The 18,366-nt window shown below is 54.1% G+C and overlaps 1 protein-coding gene across 7 annotated transcripts in view; it reads left to right on the forward strand.

The window, feature by feature from the left end:
* Dnmt3a (DNA methyltransferase 3 alpha) overlaps positions 1–18,366 on the forward strand; it is a 96,905-nt gene that overhangs the window by 43,501 nt on the left and 35,038 nt on the right. For 4 of the 7 annotated variants that reach the window (XM_063231378.1, XM_063231381.1, XM_013155785.3 and 1 more), the window contains exons 4-6: positions 8,768–9,038; positions 14,917–14,960; positions 15,434–15,580. In XM_063231378.1, the coding sequence (XP_063087448.1) occupies positions 8,768–9,038; positions 14,917–14,960; positions 15,434–15,580 (462 nt within the window). Of the gene's footprint in view, positions 1–737; positions 757–8,767; positions 9,039–13,295; positions 13,335–14,916; positions 15,038–15,433; positions 15,581–18,366 lie in introns of those variants that run through there. The other 3 variants (XM_063231380.1, XM_063231382.1, XM_063231383.1) reach the window with 3 other exon arrangements.

Here is an 18,366-nt window from a genome sequence, read left to right on the forward strand (position 1 = left end):
TAGGAGTGACCTGGAGAACTTCTAAAGAAAGTGCCATTTTCTACAGGGTTTCCTTCTTCCCGAGCCACGGAGATGGGATGGTAGAGATGGGAAGTGGAAATCAGTTCAAGAGAGATGCCCCTAAATTTGTGGGTCTCCTGCACAGCATGGCTATTTCAAGGGAGGCTCCGGCTCACCCTGAAACCCTTTGAGGTTGATTTCAAAGAGCATGGCCAGGCCCTCTTCCAGGCCGACAGGTGTCCCTGCTGGAGACCCAGCCCCAGTGGGCTGTGCGTGCACGAGGCATGTTTGCTCTCGCATCTGTCTGCCAGGGCCTGTGGCGGCCTGGCAGGGCCTCGCTGCACCTGAGTTCTGTCCTTGGACATGCACAGCTGGGAGATCTCTGGGGAGGGAGGCAGCTCCCAGGGAAGTTGGGAGGGGAAGGTGGGGAACCCGGGCTGGGGCCAGTGTTTCCAGAGCGGCCTCTTTGGCCGCCGGTTCCTGACCTCACCAGCGACCCTTTTAGCCGTTGTACCAGGGAAGAAGAAACCGGAAGAGTCAGAGTTCTAGCTCCAGAGTTGGGAAGCCTGACTCCATTTAACTCCGAGAAGGCCGAGCCAGGGTCCTTCGGGAGCGTCCAAAGGATGGGCCAGGCCCTGCCTGCCGCCCCTGGCCACTTCCGGCTGCAAGCAGATCTGGGGGAGGGCTGCCGGAGGGGGCTGCAGGAAGCACAGTGCCAGTGCTTTGGGGGCAGGGCTGTCCTCTTCGCTCGGACATGTGAGTGTTTCCTGAAACTGGAATCAACCTGGAAAAATCCAAGAGGGGCTGGGGTTGCCGGGCCGCAGGAGCTGGGAACCGAGGGAAGCTGGGGTTTGCTGGTGTTCTTGTTTACGCTGCTCCTGACATTGTGGGCACCTCGGCCTTGCTGAGGCAGCAGGGTGTCTGTGGGTCCCCTGGGGTGACCCCCTCATGGGTCTGTGTGTCTGTGTCTGTGTCACGATCTCACTGCTGGCCAGATGCCAGGGTTCCCGGGTGGCTGGGCCCTGCCAAGGCCTAACAGCACAAGCGCAGGCCGGAGGTGGCAGGAGGAGTGCCTGGTGCCCTAGGTGGACGAGGCGGGAGGGAAGAGGAAGGGCAGCTGCCTAGCCACCACCCCATCTCCGCCCCGGTGCCTGGGCCCTGACGCCTTTGTATTGTGTGCTCACCGCTTGCTTGCCTGGACTTTTAGTTTTCATGTGTGGGGTAGCTGTGGTAAAGAACTCAAATCACTCCCCCACTGGGACTTGGAGCACCTTGCTTTCCCGTGGGGGCCAAGCTGTCTGGCCGCACAGGGTGGAGGGGGGCCATGGGTGCACAGGCCCGGCTTTTCCTGGAGGTGGCTGCCGCCCTCCTGCACTGCAGTGCCACACTTCCTCCTCGGCACCCCTGGGGTTTGCTTGGGCGTCCCCTGAGATGCAGCTTGAGGGGGAGCTTGGCTGGAGGCCACCCCTGTCCCACCATCACCCTGGGAGCTTTTATATAAGGAACCCACCTTGGAGCCTTTCTCTTAAAATGGAGGATAATGCCAGTGGCCTCAGGATCGTTGTGATAATTACGTTTATTAATTTTATAAGCATATGGAGGCCAGGTCCTGTGCTTGGAGCTCAGAGCTGTAGGTGGAGAGAAATAAAAAGATAAATAAAGCAAAGCTCACAGTCCAGGAGGGAGACACACAGTAAACAAATAATTAGGTGTAGCCGTGATGAGTGTTGTAATGAGACAGGGTGAGAAAGCACTTTGTAAACAAACATGGCAGGCTTGTGGGCTGGCCTGAGCCTGCAGTGGACTTTACACTGGCCTTCGGGGCAAGGCTGGGACAGTGGCTGTCCACACCTGCTTGCCTCGCAAGGGGCTCTGAGGGCTGAGTAGGGCTGAGGCCAGGCCTTCTTGGCAATGTGTGTGATGGAGACAGCTTTAAAGCACTGGAGGTAAGCCTATGGCCTGTTTGTTGCTGTGGGTTTTTTGTTTTCGTTTTTGTTTTTCCTTTTGAGACAGGGTCTCCCTGTGAGGTTCAGGTTGGTCTTGAATTGAATTCACTATGTAGCCCAAGCTGGCCTGTAGCTCACAGTGATCCTCCTGCCTCAGCTTCTTGAGTGCTGGGATTACAGGTCTGTGCTGCCATGCCAAGCTGTGTTTTTTTTTTTTTTTTTTTTTTTTTTTTGTCTTTTTTCTTTTTATCGGTACCGGGGATCGAACTCACGACTGCCTGCTTGCAAGGCAGACACTTATGCCGCTGAGCTAAATCCCCAGCCCCGCCAAGCTGTGTTTTAAAGAGAAAATGTAAGACAAAGATGTTAATGTATGAGATTTTTTTTTTTTCCTAAATTAAAACTTCAGTATTCAGGTTTCATTGAAGTGTTGGCACTTTGTGATAAGTAAGGGGGTTTTGGGTTTCAGTTTGGGCGCTATCTCTAAAAGTTTCACCATCGTTGGTTTAAAACGTTCCTTGGACAAAATAGGTAACATTCATAGGATTGGAACAATTGTGCATATTATTGTAAGGAACTCTTGAAGTCTGAGGAACTCTTGAAGATCATTATGTAAAATAATAATGCTAGTTACTCTTATATCACCTTGTTTTGAAGGCCTATATTGTCAGTGTTCTGGGCTCTTCGTTACTGTTGTTTATATGTCTTTTTCGTTTCGTGTTTTTCTAGGAATTTGTTTTGTTTTGTCTTGTTTTATTTTTCCCTCTAATACAGAAAGAATAGGTATACGTATAGAGACTCATGCATGCATAGAACTTCTAAACAGTTTATGAGAATTAATTATATAATGCACGATGAAATGAATAGCTACTTTGGAGAAAATGAGACACTAAAGTATCCAGTGCTGATTCCATAGCATCATGATGTGAAATCCAGTGATACTATTATTCTTTATTTGGAGTGATTTTAGTCTATTTTGTTTTGTTTAATTTCAACATACGTGAAGGTATAGGCAGCTGTTTTGAAGAGAATGATAGACATTATGGCAGCCATTGTTGACTTCCCTATTGTCTGGTCTTGAAGACCTAAAAAGCCTTCATCATCCTGTTCTGATCAGTTCTATACTATGTTGTTTGGTATAAATTCACTGTGTGTGAAGATATGGCAACTATTTGGAAAAAAATTAGAGACAATATTATAGACAGTGAAGATCTCCAGTTGTCTTGCTTTGAAATCTGTGTCTCTTACATTGTTTTTGTATGATCTGTTTTGTTCTGTTTAATTTTACCCTATTTAAAATAAAATTTAAAAAAATATAAAATGTTCCTTGGGCTGGGTGTGGTGGTGCACACCTGTAATCTTAGCACTTTGGAGGCAGAGGCAGGAGGATCACCGTGAGTCTTTTTTTGTTGTTACTGGGGATTGAACTCACAACTACAAGCTTGCAAGGCAGGCGCTTATGCTGCTGAGCTAAATCCCCAGCCCCACCGCGAGTCCGAGGCCAGCCTGAATTACATAGGCCTTGTCTCACCATCCCCACAGCTCTTCAGAACAGTGGAATAGTGGTTCCTGAGGGAGAGGGGAACAGGAATTACGTTTAGTGGGCCCAGAATTTCTGTTCAGGATTAGGAAACAGTTAGACATAGTGGTGATGGGTATCCAGCAATGTGAATGTACTCGATGTATAATTGAAATGGTTAAAATAATCAGTTTGATGCATACTTTACCACAGTTTGTTTTTCAGTATTGTGTATCAAACACACAGCCTCACTAGTAGTGGGCCAGCGTTTTGTTAAACCCTTACCTAGGCCCAGTGTGAGAGTGTGGGTCCATAATCTTGGCTGCTTAGGGAGCTGCCTGGGGAGGTTTGTGTGTTTAGGATCAGACTGCAATTTAGCAACAACTCGGGGGGAAAAAAAGTCCTTAGAAAACAGCAGTCCCCGGTCCTGGCCACCCCAGCCTTGGCATGGAGTATTTCAGGGACAGTACAGGCAGGGGGTGGAATAATTCTGTGCTGCGGGAGCTGCCCTGTGTCTGTAGGATCCAGAGCAGCACCCCCGGATTCTGTCAGTTAGATGCCACACCCCCACCCCATGACAACCAAAGACGTCTCCAGACACACTGCCCAAGTCCCTGGAGTGGGGAGTGGCAGAATCTCCCCACTGAGAGCAGCTGACTTCATCTGCTGGACATGGTGTCTCCCAGGAGAGGCCTGAGGCGCACTGGTGGGCCACCGAGGCGCTGCAGGTGGTTGTCCTGGGGCAGAGGTGGGGGCTTCCCTGGCAAGAAGACAAAGGCCCCCTGGAAGTGGCAGACAGGGTTGAAAACTCAAGGTGGAGCACCCTGGGCATAGGGCTATGGCCCCAAGCTCTGCTCAAATCTGAGAGACATTCCTTATGACTGCCAGCGGCCCCTTCCCACTCTCCTTAGAGAGGAGGAAAGGTGGTCACCACTGCTGTTCCCACCCTGAAACTGTCACCCGCATTTGCAGCTGCTGTCACTGCCTTCTGAGATGCTGGGAGGACGTGTGTCTCAGTCATGTGGTGTGTCTCCTTGCAAGGCGCTATCACAGTAAAAGTAAACGAAAACAGCTGGCCCAGCACAGCCGTCCGACGTGGGAGCTGGACCGAAGCTCTTCCTAGCTTGGAGTGGGGTGATCGCACCTCTCTCCATGCTTGTGGTGAATGAATCAGTGGTGGGCAGTTACTGAGCACCTGTCGCTGGCCTCCTTTGGCTAGGTCTAGCTGGATTAGGCCAAGTCCCTGTGCTCCCGAGTTGACAGGCTGGTGGGGTTGGGGAGAAGGCAGGGGAGACAGGAGTTCAGGGTGGCCTTGGGTGCTGTGTGAGTCCGGCTGAGTTCAGTTGGAGCTCCTACCCTCTTCTCACTGGAGGAGCCCCTTTTCTGAGTACCCAGCTCCTCCCTGGAGATTTGGAGAGCTGCTCCAGGTTCTTTGCCTTTGGAACCCCTTCCTTCCTCTCCAAGGTTTCCCATAGGTGGACTTCCCCTTCCCGGTTCCCAGGGTCCTGGACAGAGCCAGCATAGTCCAGGGCATGGGTTCTTGCTGGGTTAGATCCGGGCCTGACTGGTCCAGGAGGCCCAAAGCCAGAGCTCAGCGCGCTCAGGGCTCAGCAGAACCAGAAGAGTGGATGTGAGGCTGAGGGCGGTTGGGTGCCTAGTGCTAAGATGTGTTGGAGTGGCTCAATGGGCGGGGCTTCTGGGCTGGAGTGGGTCCCTGTGCTGTGAAGCCAGCAGTCAACAGAAGGGGAACCCCGTGTTGCAAGGAGGCCCTGAGGTCCCCAGGTAGGAAGGGGGCATAGCTCTGACAGGCAGCAAGTGGCTGAAGGCAGGAAGACATACCCACATGAGAGGTTATCTCCAACCAGGAGGACCCACACCCGCCTCCCATGGGCGAGGGCCTTGGGCACCTGGCATAGCTGGCCTCCACAAAAGTGGCTGCCAGGGCAGTGGTGCACGCTTCTTTCCTGGCTGCTGGACAAGCCCGGCTTTCTCAAATACCAGAGCCTTGGTGTTGTGGTGCCCGCCTATAATCCCAGCGCTCTGGGAGGCTGAGGCAGGAGGATTCCAAGTTGAGCCTAACCTCAGTTGCAATTTAGCAACTTGGGGAGACCCTTAAAAAAAATAAAGAGGCCTGAGCCTTGCAAGATGACATGATGACACCAGAGAGGTGCATTTTAGGCCAGGGGTGCTTCGTCTGGCTAAGCAGTTAGGTGGGAGAAGTGGTGAGTCCTGGGGAGGAGGGTTGGACATACAGGTGGAGGCTGAGGCAGCAGACCGGGGTCTGCCTGCTCCACTTTCCTCTCTGCTCCCAGCTACCCTGGCTCTGCTGGCCTGAGCCCTGGAGGGCCCCCCCCCCCCCGCAGGTGCTGCTGCTGCTTCCACAGGAACTGGTCTCCGCCCAGGTGCTGCACAGCTGGAAAGTAGAAGTGGCTGCTGGCCACCCCCTGCTCGTACTTGGGATGGGGGAACCTGGCAAGAAGCGTTCGAGGAGGGGCTGGTTTTGCTCCATGGCTCTGATCCATTTTGTGCTAGCGGACTGCGGTGGTGAGCTTGGAGTTGAAGTCCTAGCCTCGCAAGGCAGAAGCCACCTTGGAAATCCCACTGTGCCAGGGAGGAGCTGGGAGTCCACTTCCTGTCAGGCTGTGCACACTGCCCGAGAGCATTTCAGGGGTCTCCAGGGAACTTGGCAGTTCTCTCCACTCGCCTTGACCCGCCAGCCCATGCCTGGGACTGTGGTCGCCCAGTGCACACAGGTGTAGGGAGCTGCAGGTGCCATGCGTGCTGCAGCAGGACGCGGATGGGCCCAAGTGTTTGCTGTTTGTGTAAATCAGCAAACGCTCATTAAACAGAAAGGCAGATCCATCTGCATTGGTATGGAGGGAAGCCCACTGCGCTTGTTAGGGAAAATGTTTATGAGACGCGTGATACCCTTTTATAAACACGCAGTCTGGATCTGGATACGTGTGTGAATGTGTGGGGGTACAACATGTAACTTACATATGACTGGAGAAGGCCTAGAAAGGGAAGCTAGGGACAGTGGTGCATGCCTGCAGTGCCAGCTGCTCAGGGAGGCTGAGGGAGGATGATGGCAATTTTGAGGCCAGCTTGGGAAACTTAGCAAGGCTGTCAATAAACAAACGAAGGCTGGGGATATACCTAGTGGAAAAGCACCCCCACTTCTGGGGGAAAAACTAAATGAGTACTTGCCTAATAATACTAGTTTATCGGTGTTGGAGTGATCCTGAGGGTCGGGGTTAAACTAAAGAGCTTTACCACTAGACACTTTTTATGCAGTTTGAATTTTCACGTTTGGCTGTTATTACAAGTTAAATTTATTTAAGGTTAAAGTTAGTACATAAGAACCAAAAGTGAAGGACTGGGGATATAGCTCAGGGGCATAAGCGCCTGCCTGGCAAGCGCAAGGTCACAAGTTCGATCCCTGGTACAAAAAAAAGTGTACATAATGGGTTACGGTGTGACCTTTCTGTTATGCATACATGGTGCAGAGTATAAATCAGGCCAGATACATGTATCTCCTTAAAGGTTTTCCCTCCTTTCATGGCAAAAACATTCAGAATCCTTTTTTCTAGCTTTCAGATGTACAAAGTGCAATTTTAAAAAAATACAGTGCATGTTTAAATTTTTTTTTTTTTTTTTACAAAATTTATTATAGTAGAAGACACACTTCAGTGCATTTACCCATCATTCTTGGCATTTTCCAGAGCAGTCCTGGAAGTCCTCTTTCATGTCTTTAGTTGTGCTGTCATGGCTGCCTTGATGTCCTGAATTGGTTCAAAAACTTTTCCTTTCCTGTGTGTGTGGTTTTTTTTTGGCTTTGGGGAAGAGCTGGATGTCAGACAGTGCCACATTCACTGCTCAATAAGGTGGATGAGGATGCACTGTAATTTTTTATAAGCGTTTCTGTTGGATGGCACAGAAAGCCATATTTACACACTATATTTTGATTATACCTCTTAAAGATTTTTTAAAAATTTTTGATACAGGGTCCTACTGAGTAGTTCAGGCCAGCCTTGAATTCGCTGTGTAACCTAGGCTAGCCTCGAACTTCAATTTGAACTTGATTATAGGCATGCACCACCCTGCCTGGCTAAGAGACACTCTTGAAAAAGGACTTCAAGAACTGCTTCCCAAAGTAGCAATAAGTCAGGCATAGTAGCCCATGCCTTAATCCCAGCACTTGGGAGGCTGGAGCAGGAAGATTGCCGTGAGTTTAAGGCCAGCCTGGTTTAAGACAAACTGTCAAAAATGATGGGGTAAGTGTGTTTGAGCAAGCAGAAGTGTTTTAAGCGGGATTAATGGCAATGTATCTTTTACTATAATAAATTCTAAACATTTCAACACCGTATATTTTGCCCACCCCTTGTGGATGGTACATGGCTGTGACCTACAGTCAGTCACCCTCTCTGCAGCACTTGCTGAGTGGAGCTCCTTACCCCTGACTGTAACTTAGTACCCTTTGATCAACCCTCCTCCATCCTTCCCTCCCCTGACTTTTATAATTGAAAAATTAGTATTCAAGAGATACTAAGTGTTGATTGGTCAAGCCTGGTCACCCTACCTCTTCCTTCCCCGAGTTGAACACCTCCCTTCTCCCTGAAGTGTCCTGGCCACTTCCCTCCAGATGGCCAAGGACAGGTGTGCATAGTCGGAGCACACAGGAGGGCGTAGGCCATCTGGCACTTGTTCGTCCTTGAGCAAATCACAGAATTCTCCAAGCACCTCAGGCTTCTCATCTGCTTCCCTGGGAGGCAGAGAAACCCCAAGGGCAAAGGACTAGAAGGAACTCTGGCCACAGTGCAGTGACGCACAGCAAGGATGATGCTGTGACTTGGCTGAACTATAGTGAGTAACAATGTCACGATGACGCCCATGGGAGCCGCGCGTAGTGAGGTTGTTGCAGATCTTAGGGTGGCCCCTGGCTCTCCCTGGCCTGAGCACCTGCAGGGGTCTGAGTGGAGAGGCTGTGCTAGGCTTGGATCCAGAGAGTACTTTTCCAGGAGGCCCCCTCAGATTCCTACCCCGAGGGGTATTTTGAAGAGGGGCTACAGGGAATGCTTGGAAGCCCTAGGACCTCAGCAAGTGGGGTGTGATGGGCCCACCCTGGAGCTGGGCCACTTACCTTGGGTTTCCGCTAGTCCATGGACCCTCTGACGTCAAACACAAACTTGTAAATGGATCCACTGGCACAGAGGCTTCTGGAGAGTTTCAGAGGGGCTGTGGTCCAGAGCTAGCAGAGACATAACTAAGTCTCATCCTCCTGCCCCTCTTTCTTCTCTTGTAGGTGGAAAGCAGTGACACACCCAAGGAGCCTGCGGTGACCTCCAAGTCCCCATCTATGGCCCAGGACTCAGGCTCCTCAGAGCTGTTACCCAATGGGGACTTGGAGAAGCGGAGTGAGCCCCAACCAGAGGAGGGGAGCCCCGCTGGGGGGCAGAAAGGTGGGGCCCCAGCTGAAGGAGAGGGTACAGCTGAGACCCCACCGGAGGCCTCCAGAGCAGTGGAAAACGGCTGCTGTGCACCCAAGGAAGGCCGAGGCGCCTCTGCAGAAGAGGGTGAGTCCCCGGGCCAGGGCAGCCCATTCCTGCCAGGGGGAGCCCCCGAGGCCATGAGACGTGGGTCTCTGGCGAGTCCTAGGAGGAGGCTGGGGTGCAAGTGAAGGTCTGCCTGCCAAGGCGATGGTCTGGCAGCTGTGGCTGAATGCAGGCTGTACACATGGCTTATTTGGCATATAATTCATGGTGCTTTAAACATTTCAAAAACTAGCTGCCAGAATTTGAAAATCAAGAAATTTCACATGAAAATTTGGAGTTTTGGCTTTTTGTGAAGAAAAACGCTAGATCTGGCACTAATGGTTTTGCATAATGCCAAGGGTTGCTAGACTAGGATAGTGCGTGTCCTCTCTCCCTCCTCAGCTGGTTGGTGCCTCCCTTCCCCTCTCCCCGACCTGGCCTGCTTTCTTCCCAGGTGATCTGTAGGTCCCACCTGCTGCCTGTGGAGTCCCTGCTCTCGGTGTGCTGGGACACAGACCTGCTGTTGGCCTCCCCAGCGCAAAGGTCTCGGGGCCACCATGACTTGGTTGATGGCACTGGAAATTTGGTTGCAAATGGGCGTCTTTGAGGGCAGGCGGAGAGCAGTCTGTTCACTGCCCAGCCCAGGCCTCTTCCTGTGGGGACTTTTTGGCCCAGCCCTGCAATCCTGGAAAGTTGCCCACTTTTCTCTTTCAGGTTAAGCCAGAGATTTCAGGGCCAACCAAGCTGTAAACAAGTTAGTAATGAGGACAACTAGCATTTGTACAGGGCATCACAGTTTACACAGCACTTCCTCATACATTATCACATTTGGTCCTCCCAGGGCCCTGCCAGGTTGTTTTGCATATGTGCATTTTAATCTCAAAGAGTCTTCCTTCCAAGTGTGTATGATAGAATGGGTAAATTGATTAATTGGCTTAACTTATGTCACATGGATCCAAAGCTAATATGCAGAATAGAGAACGTTTCCAGAAAAGAGATTTCCAAACTTATTTTAAAATATCTTTCATTCATTATTCAACAAATATTTATGTCGCTCCACTATGTGCGAGGCACTTTCTGTAGCATTTTGCATTTGTTGTCTTATTTACTCCTCCAGCAGTCTTACTCAAGAGCTTTTACTGTCAGTGGCACGGTGGCTCATGCCTGTAATTCCAGCACCCTGGGAGGCAGAGGCAGGATGGTCCCAGGTCTGAGCCCACTGTGGGCAACCTAGATTTAGTGAGACCTTATCGCAAAATAAAAAGGGGGCTTAGGTTGGAGCTCAGTGCAGAGGGCCGAGGTTAAACCCCAATAATCCCCCACAGGTATTATCATTATCGTGGTAAAGGTGGAAAAGTGTTTTTTAAAGAGATAAAGTGACTTGTTTGTGACTCCCAGACTTGCAAGTGGCAGAGCCGGGATTCATTAAATCTTGCGTTTTGCCTCCCACTCTCCTTGCTATTCTGGGACGGGGCTCATTAAGGTGGTTCCCAAACTGTCCAGGCCTCCTGGTGTCTTTCTCTTGCTTCGTGGGAGTGTGGGGAGCGCCTGGGAGGAGTAAAGGAAGGGAGTGACATTCTTCCTCTGGCTCACAATGCCAAACATGTGGGGCCCAGTAACCCCTCCTGGTGAGACTGGTGCTCCCCTGGGCCACACTGTTCCCCGAGGCTGAGCCAGTCCCTCCTATCTGACAGGCTACCCTTTAGCCTGAAGGGCTTAAGTTTGGGGTTTCCCTGTCTGTGTTTCCACACAGCCAACTGGTGTTCGCAAAACACCTGTTCGGTATGTGCCAGGAGCCATGCCAGTGTGGGCAAACCATTATGAATGGAAACCCAGTTCTTGGTCTTCAGAACCTCACAGCCAACTAGAGAGACTCCAGGCTTTTAATGTGATCACAAGTGGAGATGAGTGACCTAAGGGTAAGGAAGTGTGGTGCCAGGAGGAGTGTGACCAAGGAAGCTGAGCTGATGCGGGCTGTTCCATCTGAGCCAAAGATGAGCTGGCGGAGACAGAGCGGGGACACACATGTGCTTAGATGTGCTTCAGGGCGGGAGGCAGCAGGGCATCTGGAGGCTGACAGGTGAGAGGAAGAGAGCCAAGGAGAAGCGTGTGCGGGATCGGGGTGGCAGATGGCCAGACCAGGCCTTCAAGGCCAGCTCTCAGGCGTGACATGATGGCGTGAAGGGTGAGTTCAGGGTTGGAGACATTTAGATACGAAGATGGCCTTTCCTCAGGCTTAGTGCTGAGCGCATTGGGCTCAAATGCTTGAATGTGGCTTTGGGTACTCCCATGTGGCCCCGCTCTTCAGGAAGTGGAAATGCTGGCAGCACTCAGAACTGCCGGGATCCCTGGAGGCCACTGCGCTGGGTGTTTGGATGCTGAGACTGGTGAGGCATGACCTGCTGGGGCTGGGGCCTGCTGGAGGCCAAGCTGGGCCTGGCCACTGTTCTGGCAGTCAGCTGACCTGGAGGGTATGCTCAACTGGTGGGTTCGGAGGAGGAAGGAGTGTGTGGCCCCAGGAGGAAGTGACTTGGCCCTTTCTTCTTTCAGTTTCCCTCATTTGGGCTCTTTTCACGTGGATGGTCCCATTGCTTCCTCTATAGCAAAAATGTGGAACCTTAAGATATATTCTGGTGGCCTGGGCATCCTCCCATGTGCATCCTCACTCAAAGGACAGCCAGGCAAAGGATCAGAGAGAGGAGAGCCAGTATGATGAGCAGAAAGATCAAATGCCAGCACCCAGCCCAGCATGGGGGCACACACCTGTCATCCCAGCTACTTGGGAGGCTAACGCAGGAGGATCGCAAATTCCAGGCCAGCCTGAGCAACTTTGCCAGACCCTGTCTTAAAATTCAAAGGGCTGGTGTTGAATTTCAAACAACCCCACACAGAGCAGTGCCTGACAGGCAGGTGTTGACTTGGTACCATACCTGCAGTCCTGGTATTAGCACTACAGCAGTCATAGTAATTTGTGGAACACACAGCCTTTCACTGAGCACCGACCCTGTGTGGGCCTGCTCTGTCCTCTGTCCTCACAGGCTCATGGCCAGCAGCGGCTGCCTCACCCAGGCAAGTCCACAAACCCCCTCCCAGGCCTCTGCACCTTAAAAAGACCCTTGCACCTTAAAAAGGCTGCAATACGCATTGCAGTCTGAGGAGCCCTATGTAAGAAAGACTCATCCTTATTTTCCAGATGGGGACGTTGGTTAAGAAAGGTTATATCACTTACCTCAGACTATGTAAGGACTACGCTAGGGTCAGCACAGGTCACCTCTTTGCTCGGTACTGAACTAGGGACTGGCCTCAGCTCTGTTGTGAGTATTTCAAATTTGCAGTGGCTCCTGAACTCAGACCAACAGGTAAGTGTTAGACGACCCTAGCCTCCCCTGCCCCAGCTCCAGGACCCGAGATGCCCTGGGGTCATGTTCCAGCCTGCCAGGGCCACCCTGGAAGGCACACAGCCACCTGGCCCTGCCTGGAACCCTGGGCCTGGGCCAGGAGCAGATGGGCTGCAGAGGGAGTACTGAGCGAGCAGCTGACTGCGGCCGCACGACAAGTGCTGCATTCTGAGGCAGCCAGATTTGTTGTTTGCTGGGCCAGGCTGGAACGTGTGCGAGATCACTCCAGTGGGCATGCGCAGAGTCTGTCACGGAGAAAATTCCAGAAAGAAGCCAGTTGGAAGCTGCATTAGGAAAAGTCATTCTTTGGGGGAAGCCTGGAGACTGAGGAAGCAGGATGGGAGCCCATCTAGGAATAGTGTTGGTGTATTGGAAAAGGAGCTGGCTGGAGAATCGGGAACTCTGAAATCTGATCTCCTGCTCTCAGATCTGGCAGTTAGGTCACTCCACTCCCCCAGCATTTGTCTCCTTTGGAAATTTGAGGGGCTGGGAGGCTAGGCGTTCCTACAGTCCTTTCAGCCCTGATTTTGTCCCAGTCTCGCGTATAAGGGATTCTCGCCCTATAAATGTGTACATGCCATGCGGGTGGGAGTCGCAGGCAGGAAACTTTTAGGTCCCAAGAAGGCTGGTGGGGCGAGAACGCGCAGCCCTGAGTGCTGAGTCCCTGGATCGCCCCTCCCCCCCCCGCACTGCGCCTCCAGCAGGGCTGCGAACCCCCAATCCCCCAGCCGAACCCCAATGCCCCAGCTGCCCAGGGCCGGGCCGGGCCGAGGACAGGCGCCCCCTCCCGGCGGCCCGCGCCTCCCTGGCCGAGCGGAGGTCCGAAGGGGCGGGGCCTTGGCTGAAGAGCGGGGCGGCCCCCCCCCCCCCCCCCCGGCGGGGCGCCCCGCTGGGAGTTGGGGAACCGATTGTGGTAGGAGAGAAGACGTAGAGGAAACAGGTAGGAAGAGGCACAGCGGCGACGGGCGAGGCGCGCCCTCGGAAGGCTGGTCACGCACCCAGCGCCCGCGGCACGCGCTGTCGCCCACTCGCGCGCCGCGAGTGACACTGCTCCCTGCCGGCCGGCGGGCGAGGAACGCGCAGGGCCGCCACCCGCGGGCCCGGGGCCGGGCGCCGCCCTTCCCCCATCTTCCCACCGCTGCCGCAGCCCCGCAGGCCCGGACCGTGGCGGGCGCCCCTGGCAGGTGCAGAGAGGAGCCCGGTCCCCGGCCGGGGGAAAACACCCTCGGCCGGCCGAGCATTCCGGAGCCCTGAAGCTGCGGCGGTTTCCGCCCAGGCCCGGGAGATGCAGCGGGGCTGTTTTTTCCGTTCTGGGCGCTCTGTCCCCCCCCCCCCCGCAAGCTCGCAAGAGCAGCCCCAGTGACCTCCCGCCCTGGCCCCAGCTCTTCAGAGGACGAGGAGTTCCAGGGCCCAGGCGAAAGGAGGGCGCCCGCGCCCCGGCCAGGCCCGGCCTCCGGAGGACCGCGAGCCAGAGCTGGAGAGGCCTCTGTTGGCGAGGCCTGCCTGCCTCCGGCCCGCTCCTCCGGCCTGGAGAGGCCTGGAGAAGCGCCACCAGGCCGAGGAGGAGGGGCTGAGAATGCTGCAGCCCCAGGCCAGATGTCCCTTCTAGGAATCAGGGCCCAGCCTAGGAGGAAGCCTGGGCTAGGGAGATAGGGAAATGCTGTGGGCCGCGGAGCCAATTAGGGAGAGAGGAGGACACTGACCTGTATGGAGTGCCCACTGCGTGCCAAACCCTGCTCTAGGCTCCTCGGGATCACACTGACAATTTTTAGAACATTTGTCCACTGTGTTTCAGGGAGGACCTGGTTAGGGAGGTCACCCTGAGACTGCTGGACTCTAAACCCAGGGCCTCTAGATTTCCAGCTGAGCTGGGAACCTGCGAAGAGGTGGGAAAGGAGGACAGAGGCAGACAAAGTTAAGGGTATCTAGCACTGCAGAGGGACCCAGAAACCCTCTCCAGCTCTCTGCCCAAGTGACGCTGAGATACCGATAGATGAAGTTGCTCGACCAGGGCTTGTCCCGAGGGCCTGGATGCCCACTGCCCCCAGCACACATGCATGTGTGCTGTTGGGCATCATCTCTGACCTCCTGCACGGACATAAGTGCCCCTCCCTGGGCTGTGGAAGGCATTGAAGTCGGCCCCCCAAGTCCACCCACGCTGTGCTGCTCTGGTGTCCTGCCTGGGGCTCTGGAGAGGCGCCTGGTTTACTGAACAGCAGAGGGGGTTATTTTTTGGCCTCTTCTGTGTGCCAGCCAGCCAGTGGGCCACGTATGCCCTGACTTTGCTCCTGTTTTTGTGTTCTTGGGCCTTGAATCTAGCCCAGGTCTCTCTGCTCAGGTGTTGATGGGGAGTCTGTGGGGCCAGCACAGTGCCCAGCATGGGCAGGCCATTGTGACTGAACCACACCCTGCCAGATGATGGGAGGACCCTGTCCCCTTGGCAGGGACTTGGTTTCCAGGTACAGCCTCTGAGCCAGCCTGGTAACTCTGCCAACGGTCGCCATGTTCTTTCCTCTCCACAGGCAAAGAACAGAAGGAGACCAACATCGAATCTGTGAAAACGGAGGCAAGTGTTTTCCTCACCCCCAGGGGCTCTGTGGATCCTGATTCTAGAAGAAAGCCACTGCTCTGACCGACTGGCGAGTGTGTGAGGGGGCCCGGAGGGTGGGCCCCCACCCCTTCTTTGACACCCCTGTGTGGGGCCCCCACCCCTTCTTTGACACCCCTGTGTGAGGAGGACAGGAAGTGGGGGTGGAGGTTGGAAGTCCCCCAGCCAGGCAGCCAGCGCTTTCCCTTCTGGAGAGGAACACTCTGCATGGCCTTGTCCGTGTGCCCCCCCCCCCACACACATGTCCCTCACTTCCCTGGCCTGGACAGAGCTTCCCCAGCACCCCCGGGTCACCCCTCTGGCCAAGAGCCGGAATGTCCGTATTCTTTAGAGGTGAGTCCCCAGTTTCCCCTCCAGGAGGGGTACCCCCTGTAGGGGGATCAGTGCCCACCTTAATGCCTGTCTGTCTCTCTGCCATCTCTCTGTCCTAGGGCTCCCGGGGCCGGCTGCGGGGTGGCTTGGGCTGGGAGTCCAGCCTCCGCCAGCGGCCCATGCCGCGCCTCACCTTCCAAGCTGGGGACCCCTACTACATCAGCAAGCGCAAGCGGGACGAGTGGCTGGCACGCTGGAAAAGGGAGGTGAGGTGCCATCTGGTCTGGGCCCCCTCTGTCCCTCATAACCAGCAAACTCAAAGGCAGTTCCATCTCTCTGTTGTCAGGCTCTGGCAGAGCCTCAGTTTCCCCCTCAGGAACTGTGTGGTCTCAACGTGCTGATGGGTTCACTTGTTCTTTCAACAAGTGTGTGCTGAGCACTTAGTGCATACCAGTCGGAGTAAGAGGCTCTGCAGAGCCGGCTCCTGCTTGCATGGAGTTGACATGCTTTTGGGGGTGACAGGCCGAAAACAAATAGGCTAGAAACCAAATATAACAGAGGCCTACTGTAGGCCTGGTAGCCAACAGAGGTGTCTTGGGACAAGGTACCTTTTAGTTAAGATCTAAAAGAACCATGGTGCTGGCTGGGAGGAGTGGGGCAGGGAGAAGGTTCTAGGTGCTGACGTGTGTCAGAAACTGTATGTCCAGAGTGTGGTGAGCAGGAGGGAGACAAGGCCAGGCAAGGCCCAGCAGCAAGCTGGGTCCTTGAGGGCCTGCCAGAGGCTGGTGGGCTGTTCTGAGTGTACCAGGGAGCCGCAGAAGGACTCAGTGGCAGTGGAGATGGAATCAGTAGGCTGGCTGAGGGTTAGGAGGGGTGGGGAAGACAGAGGGACCCTAGGGGTGTTGGCCTGGCACTTGGTAATGGCTACATCCATCCCATAGGAGCACCCAGGGAGGAAGCACTGGGTGGGGGGAGGAGCAAGGGTTTGTTGTGGGTGCCTGGAGGCTGGGCTTAGGGAAGTGCAGGCTGCTGGGGTGTGTGTGTGAGGGGGCAGATCTGGCATCTCAGTCCAAGAGAACCAAAAAGCTCACCTAGCAGAGACAGGAGAAAGTCCCAGACCGTAAGTGCAAGTGTTAATGCATCGCAGAGAGAGGAGGAGCTGTAGGTGGCTGGGCCTGTGAGGGGCAGCGGCCCGGCTCCGGAAGTGGTGTCTGGTAAAGCAGAAGGCTTCCTGAGGAAGGTGCTGCCCAGGCTGGGGAAGCTGCACTTAGGAGGTGGAGGTGCGCCTCCACGTGGGCAGGAGCTTTGGTGGGGTGGGGGGGGGCGGGGGGCGGGAGGGCTTCGTGAGGGAAAGGAGGTGACCAGTGCAGACAGACTAGGAAGCGAAGTCAGTCCTCAGGGCACATTGTCAGCCGCCCTCTAGAGTGTTTGATGGAAGAGAAAGTACAAAGAGAAGAGGGTGTGGACCCGCCGCCAGCCACAGGGCACTCTCCATCCTTGTGACCCCAAGGCCATTGTGTAGTGGGAAAGCTCCAAGCCCCAGGGAAGGGAGTGCTTTTGGCTACTTGATGGTTTCTCGTTCCTTTAGGATCCAGGAATGCAGAAATTTCTCTTTTGGAAGAGCCTGGAAAAGGGGCCCTGGTCAAGGTCTGCAGAGACCCTGGCCGTGGGCACTGAAGCTCCTCCTGAAATGGGAGCGGGGAGGGGGCTGTGCTCTTGGCTCCAGAGCTCAGATGGGCTCTGCTTCTTCACCCCGTTCTGTGTGGGGTTTCTGCTCTTGCTGAGGCCTGAGGCAGGAAGCACAGAGATTATGACTTTTAGGGCTTAAAGAACTTCTAGAGTGTTCTTTGATTCTCCAACTGTGCTCCTTCTAAGTCACAGCATGGAAGCCTGCCCTTGATCCCAGTGAAAAGGGGGTCTTTTTCTTATTTAACTCAGGATATGAAAAATGATAGGTTTCCTAGAAAAACATTTTTTGTTTGTTTGGTTTTTTTTGGTACCAGGGATTGAACTCACGACCTCACCCTTGCTGGGCAGGCACTGGGACACTGAGCTACATGCCCAGCTCTTCTAGTAAAATTCTAAAACTTTAAAAATGGTGCTAATGATTAAAACACAGGGGCAGGGGTGTTGGCCCCCGAGCGGCATCTCTGGCTCCCCCTCGCTGTTTCTCCTTCCCTCCTGCCCTTGCTTGCTTGCTGCCCTTGAATTCACAGCAGTCCTCTTGCCTCAGTCTCCCAAGTGCTGGGGTTATAGGAATGTGCTACCCACGCCTGATTGTATTTTTTTATTTCAAGACAGCATTTTGTTAAACTGGAGCCACCTCCGGCTTCAGCTTCAGCCTGTTGGATGGTAGCTAAGATTACAGGCGTGCACCACCAGCAACAAAAAAACTTGCTATAGAACATACAATGGCTCCCGGTCACTGCCCCATCGTGGTAGAGCTCTTCTGGCCATTTCTTAAGACTTCAGCCCTCTCACCACTACAATTTACCCAGTTGTTTTAGGACCCAGTAATAATAGCCCACAGAGACCCCGACCAGATTCCAAATTGCTTTAAGGCAAGTGTACTCTGTCCTATTGTAGTAGGATCTGGTCTCTTCCCTTGCTCTCAACCTGTTGGTCAGGACCCTGGGACTCCTGCATCCTTGTCCTTACTAGATGCTCAGTAAACACTGAGTCGTGATGATGGTGAGTGAGTGACCTGGCAGTGATCTCAGTGCTCCCTCTGCAAGCACAGCCCACCCCCATCCCGGGATGTCCAGCAAGGCGCAGAGCCTTCAGGTCTTGGGAGGGCAGAGGGCTGCTGCCTGTGGCCTTTCAAGGCAAGTTCAGATTGTGCCATCTACAAACAAGTCCCCCTTCCAGGCCATGGGACCCGAGGCATCCTGTGACCTCACCAGGGAGCGGAGGCACCCCAGAGGGCCGTGGGTGTCCCGGCTGCGCTCCGCTCTTCGGCACGTCTCAGCTCAGTGACAGCAGCGTCCACCACCTTGTTTTTTGCCTTTCCCCAACCTGAGCGAGTTAAGTTCCAGGGCTGAGATAGTAAAAG

Source organism: Cavia porcellus, unplaced genomic scaffold, assembly GCF_034190915.1.
Source record: "Cavia porcellus strain 051 isolate PalLab524CR breed Dunkin Hartley unplaced genomic scaffold, mCavPor4.1 scaffold_1, whole genome shotgun sequence".
Lineage (NCBI taxonomy): Eukaryota > Metazoa > Chordata > Mammalia > Rodentia > Caviidae > Cavia > Cavia porcellus.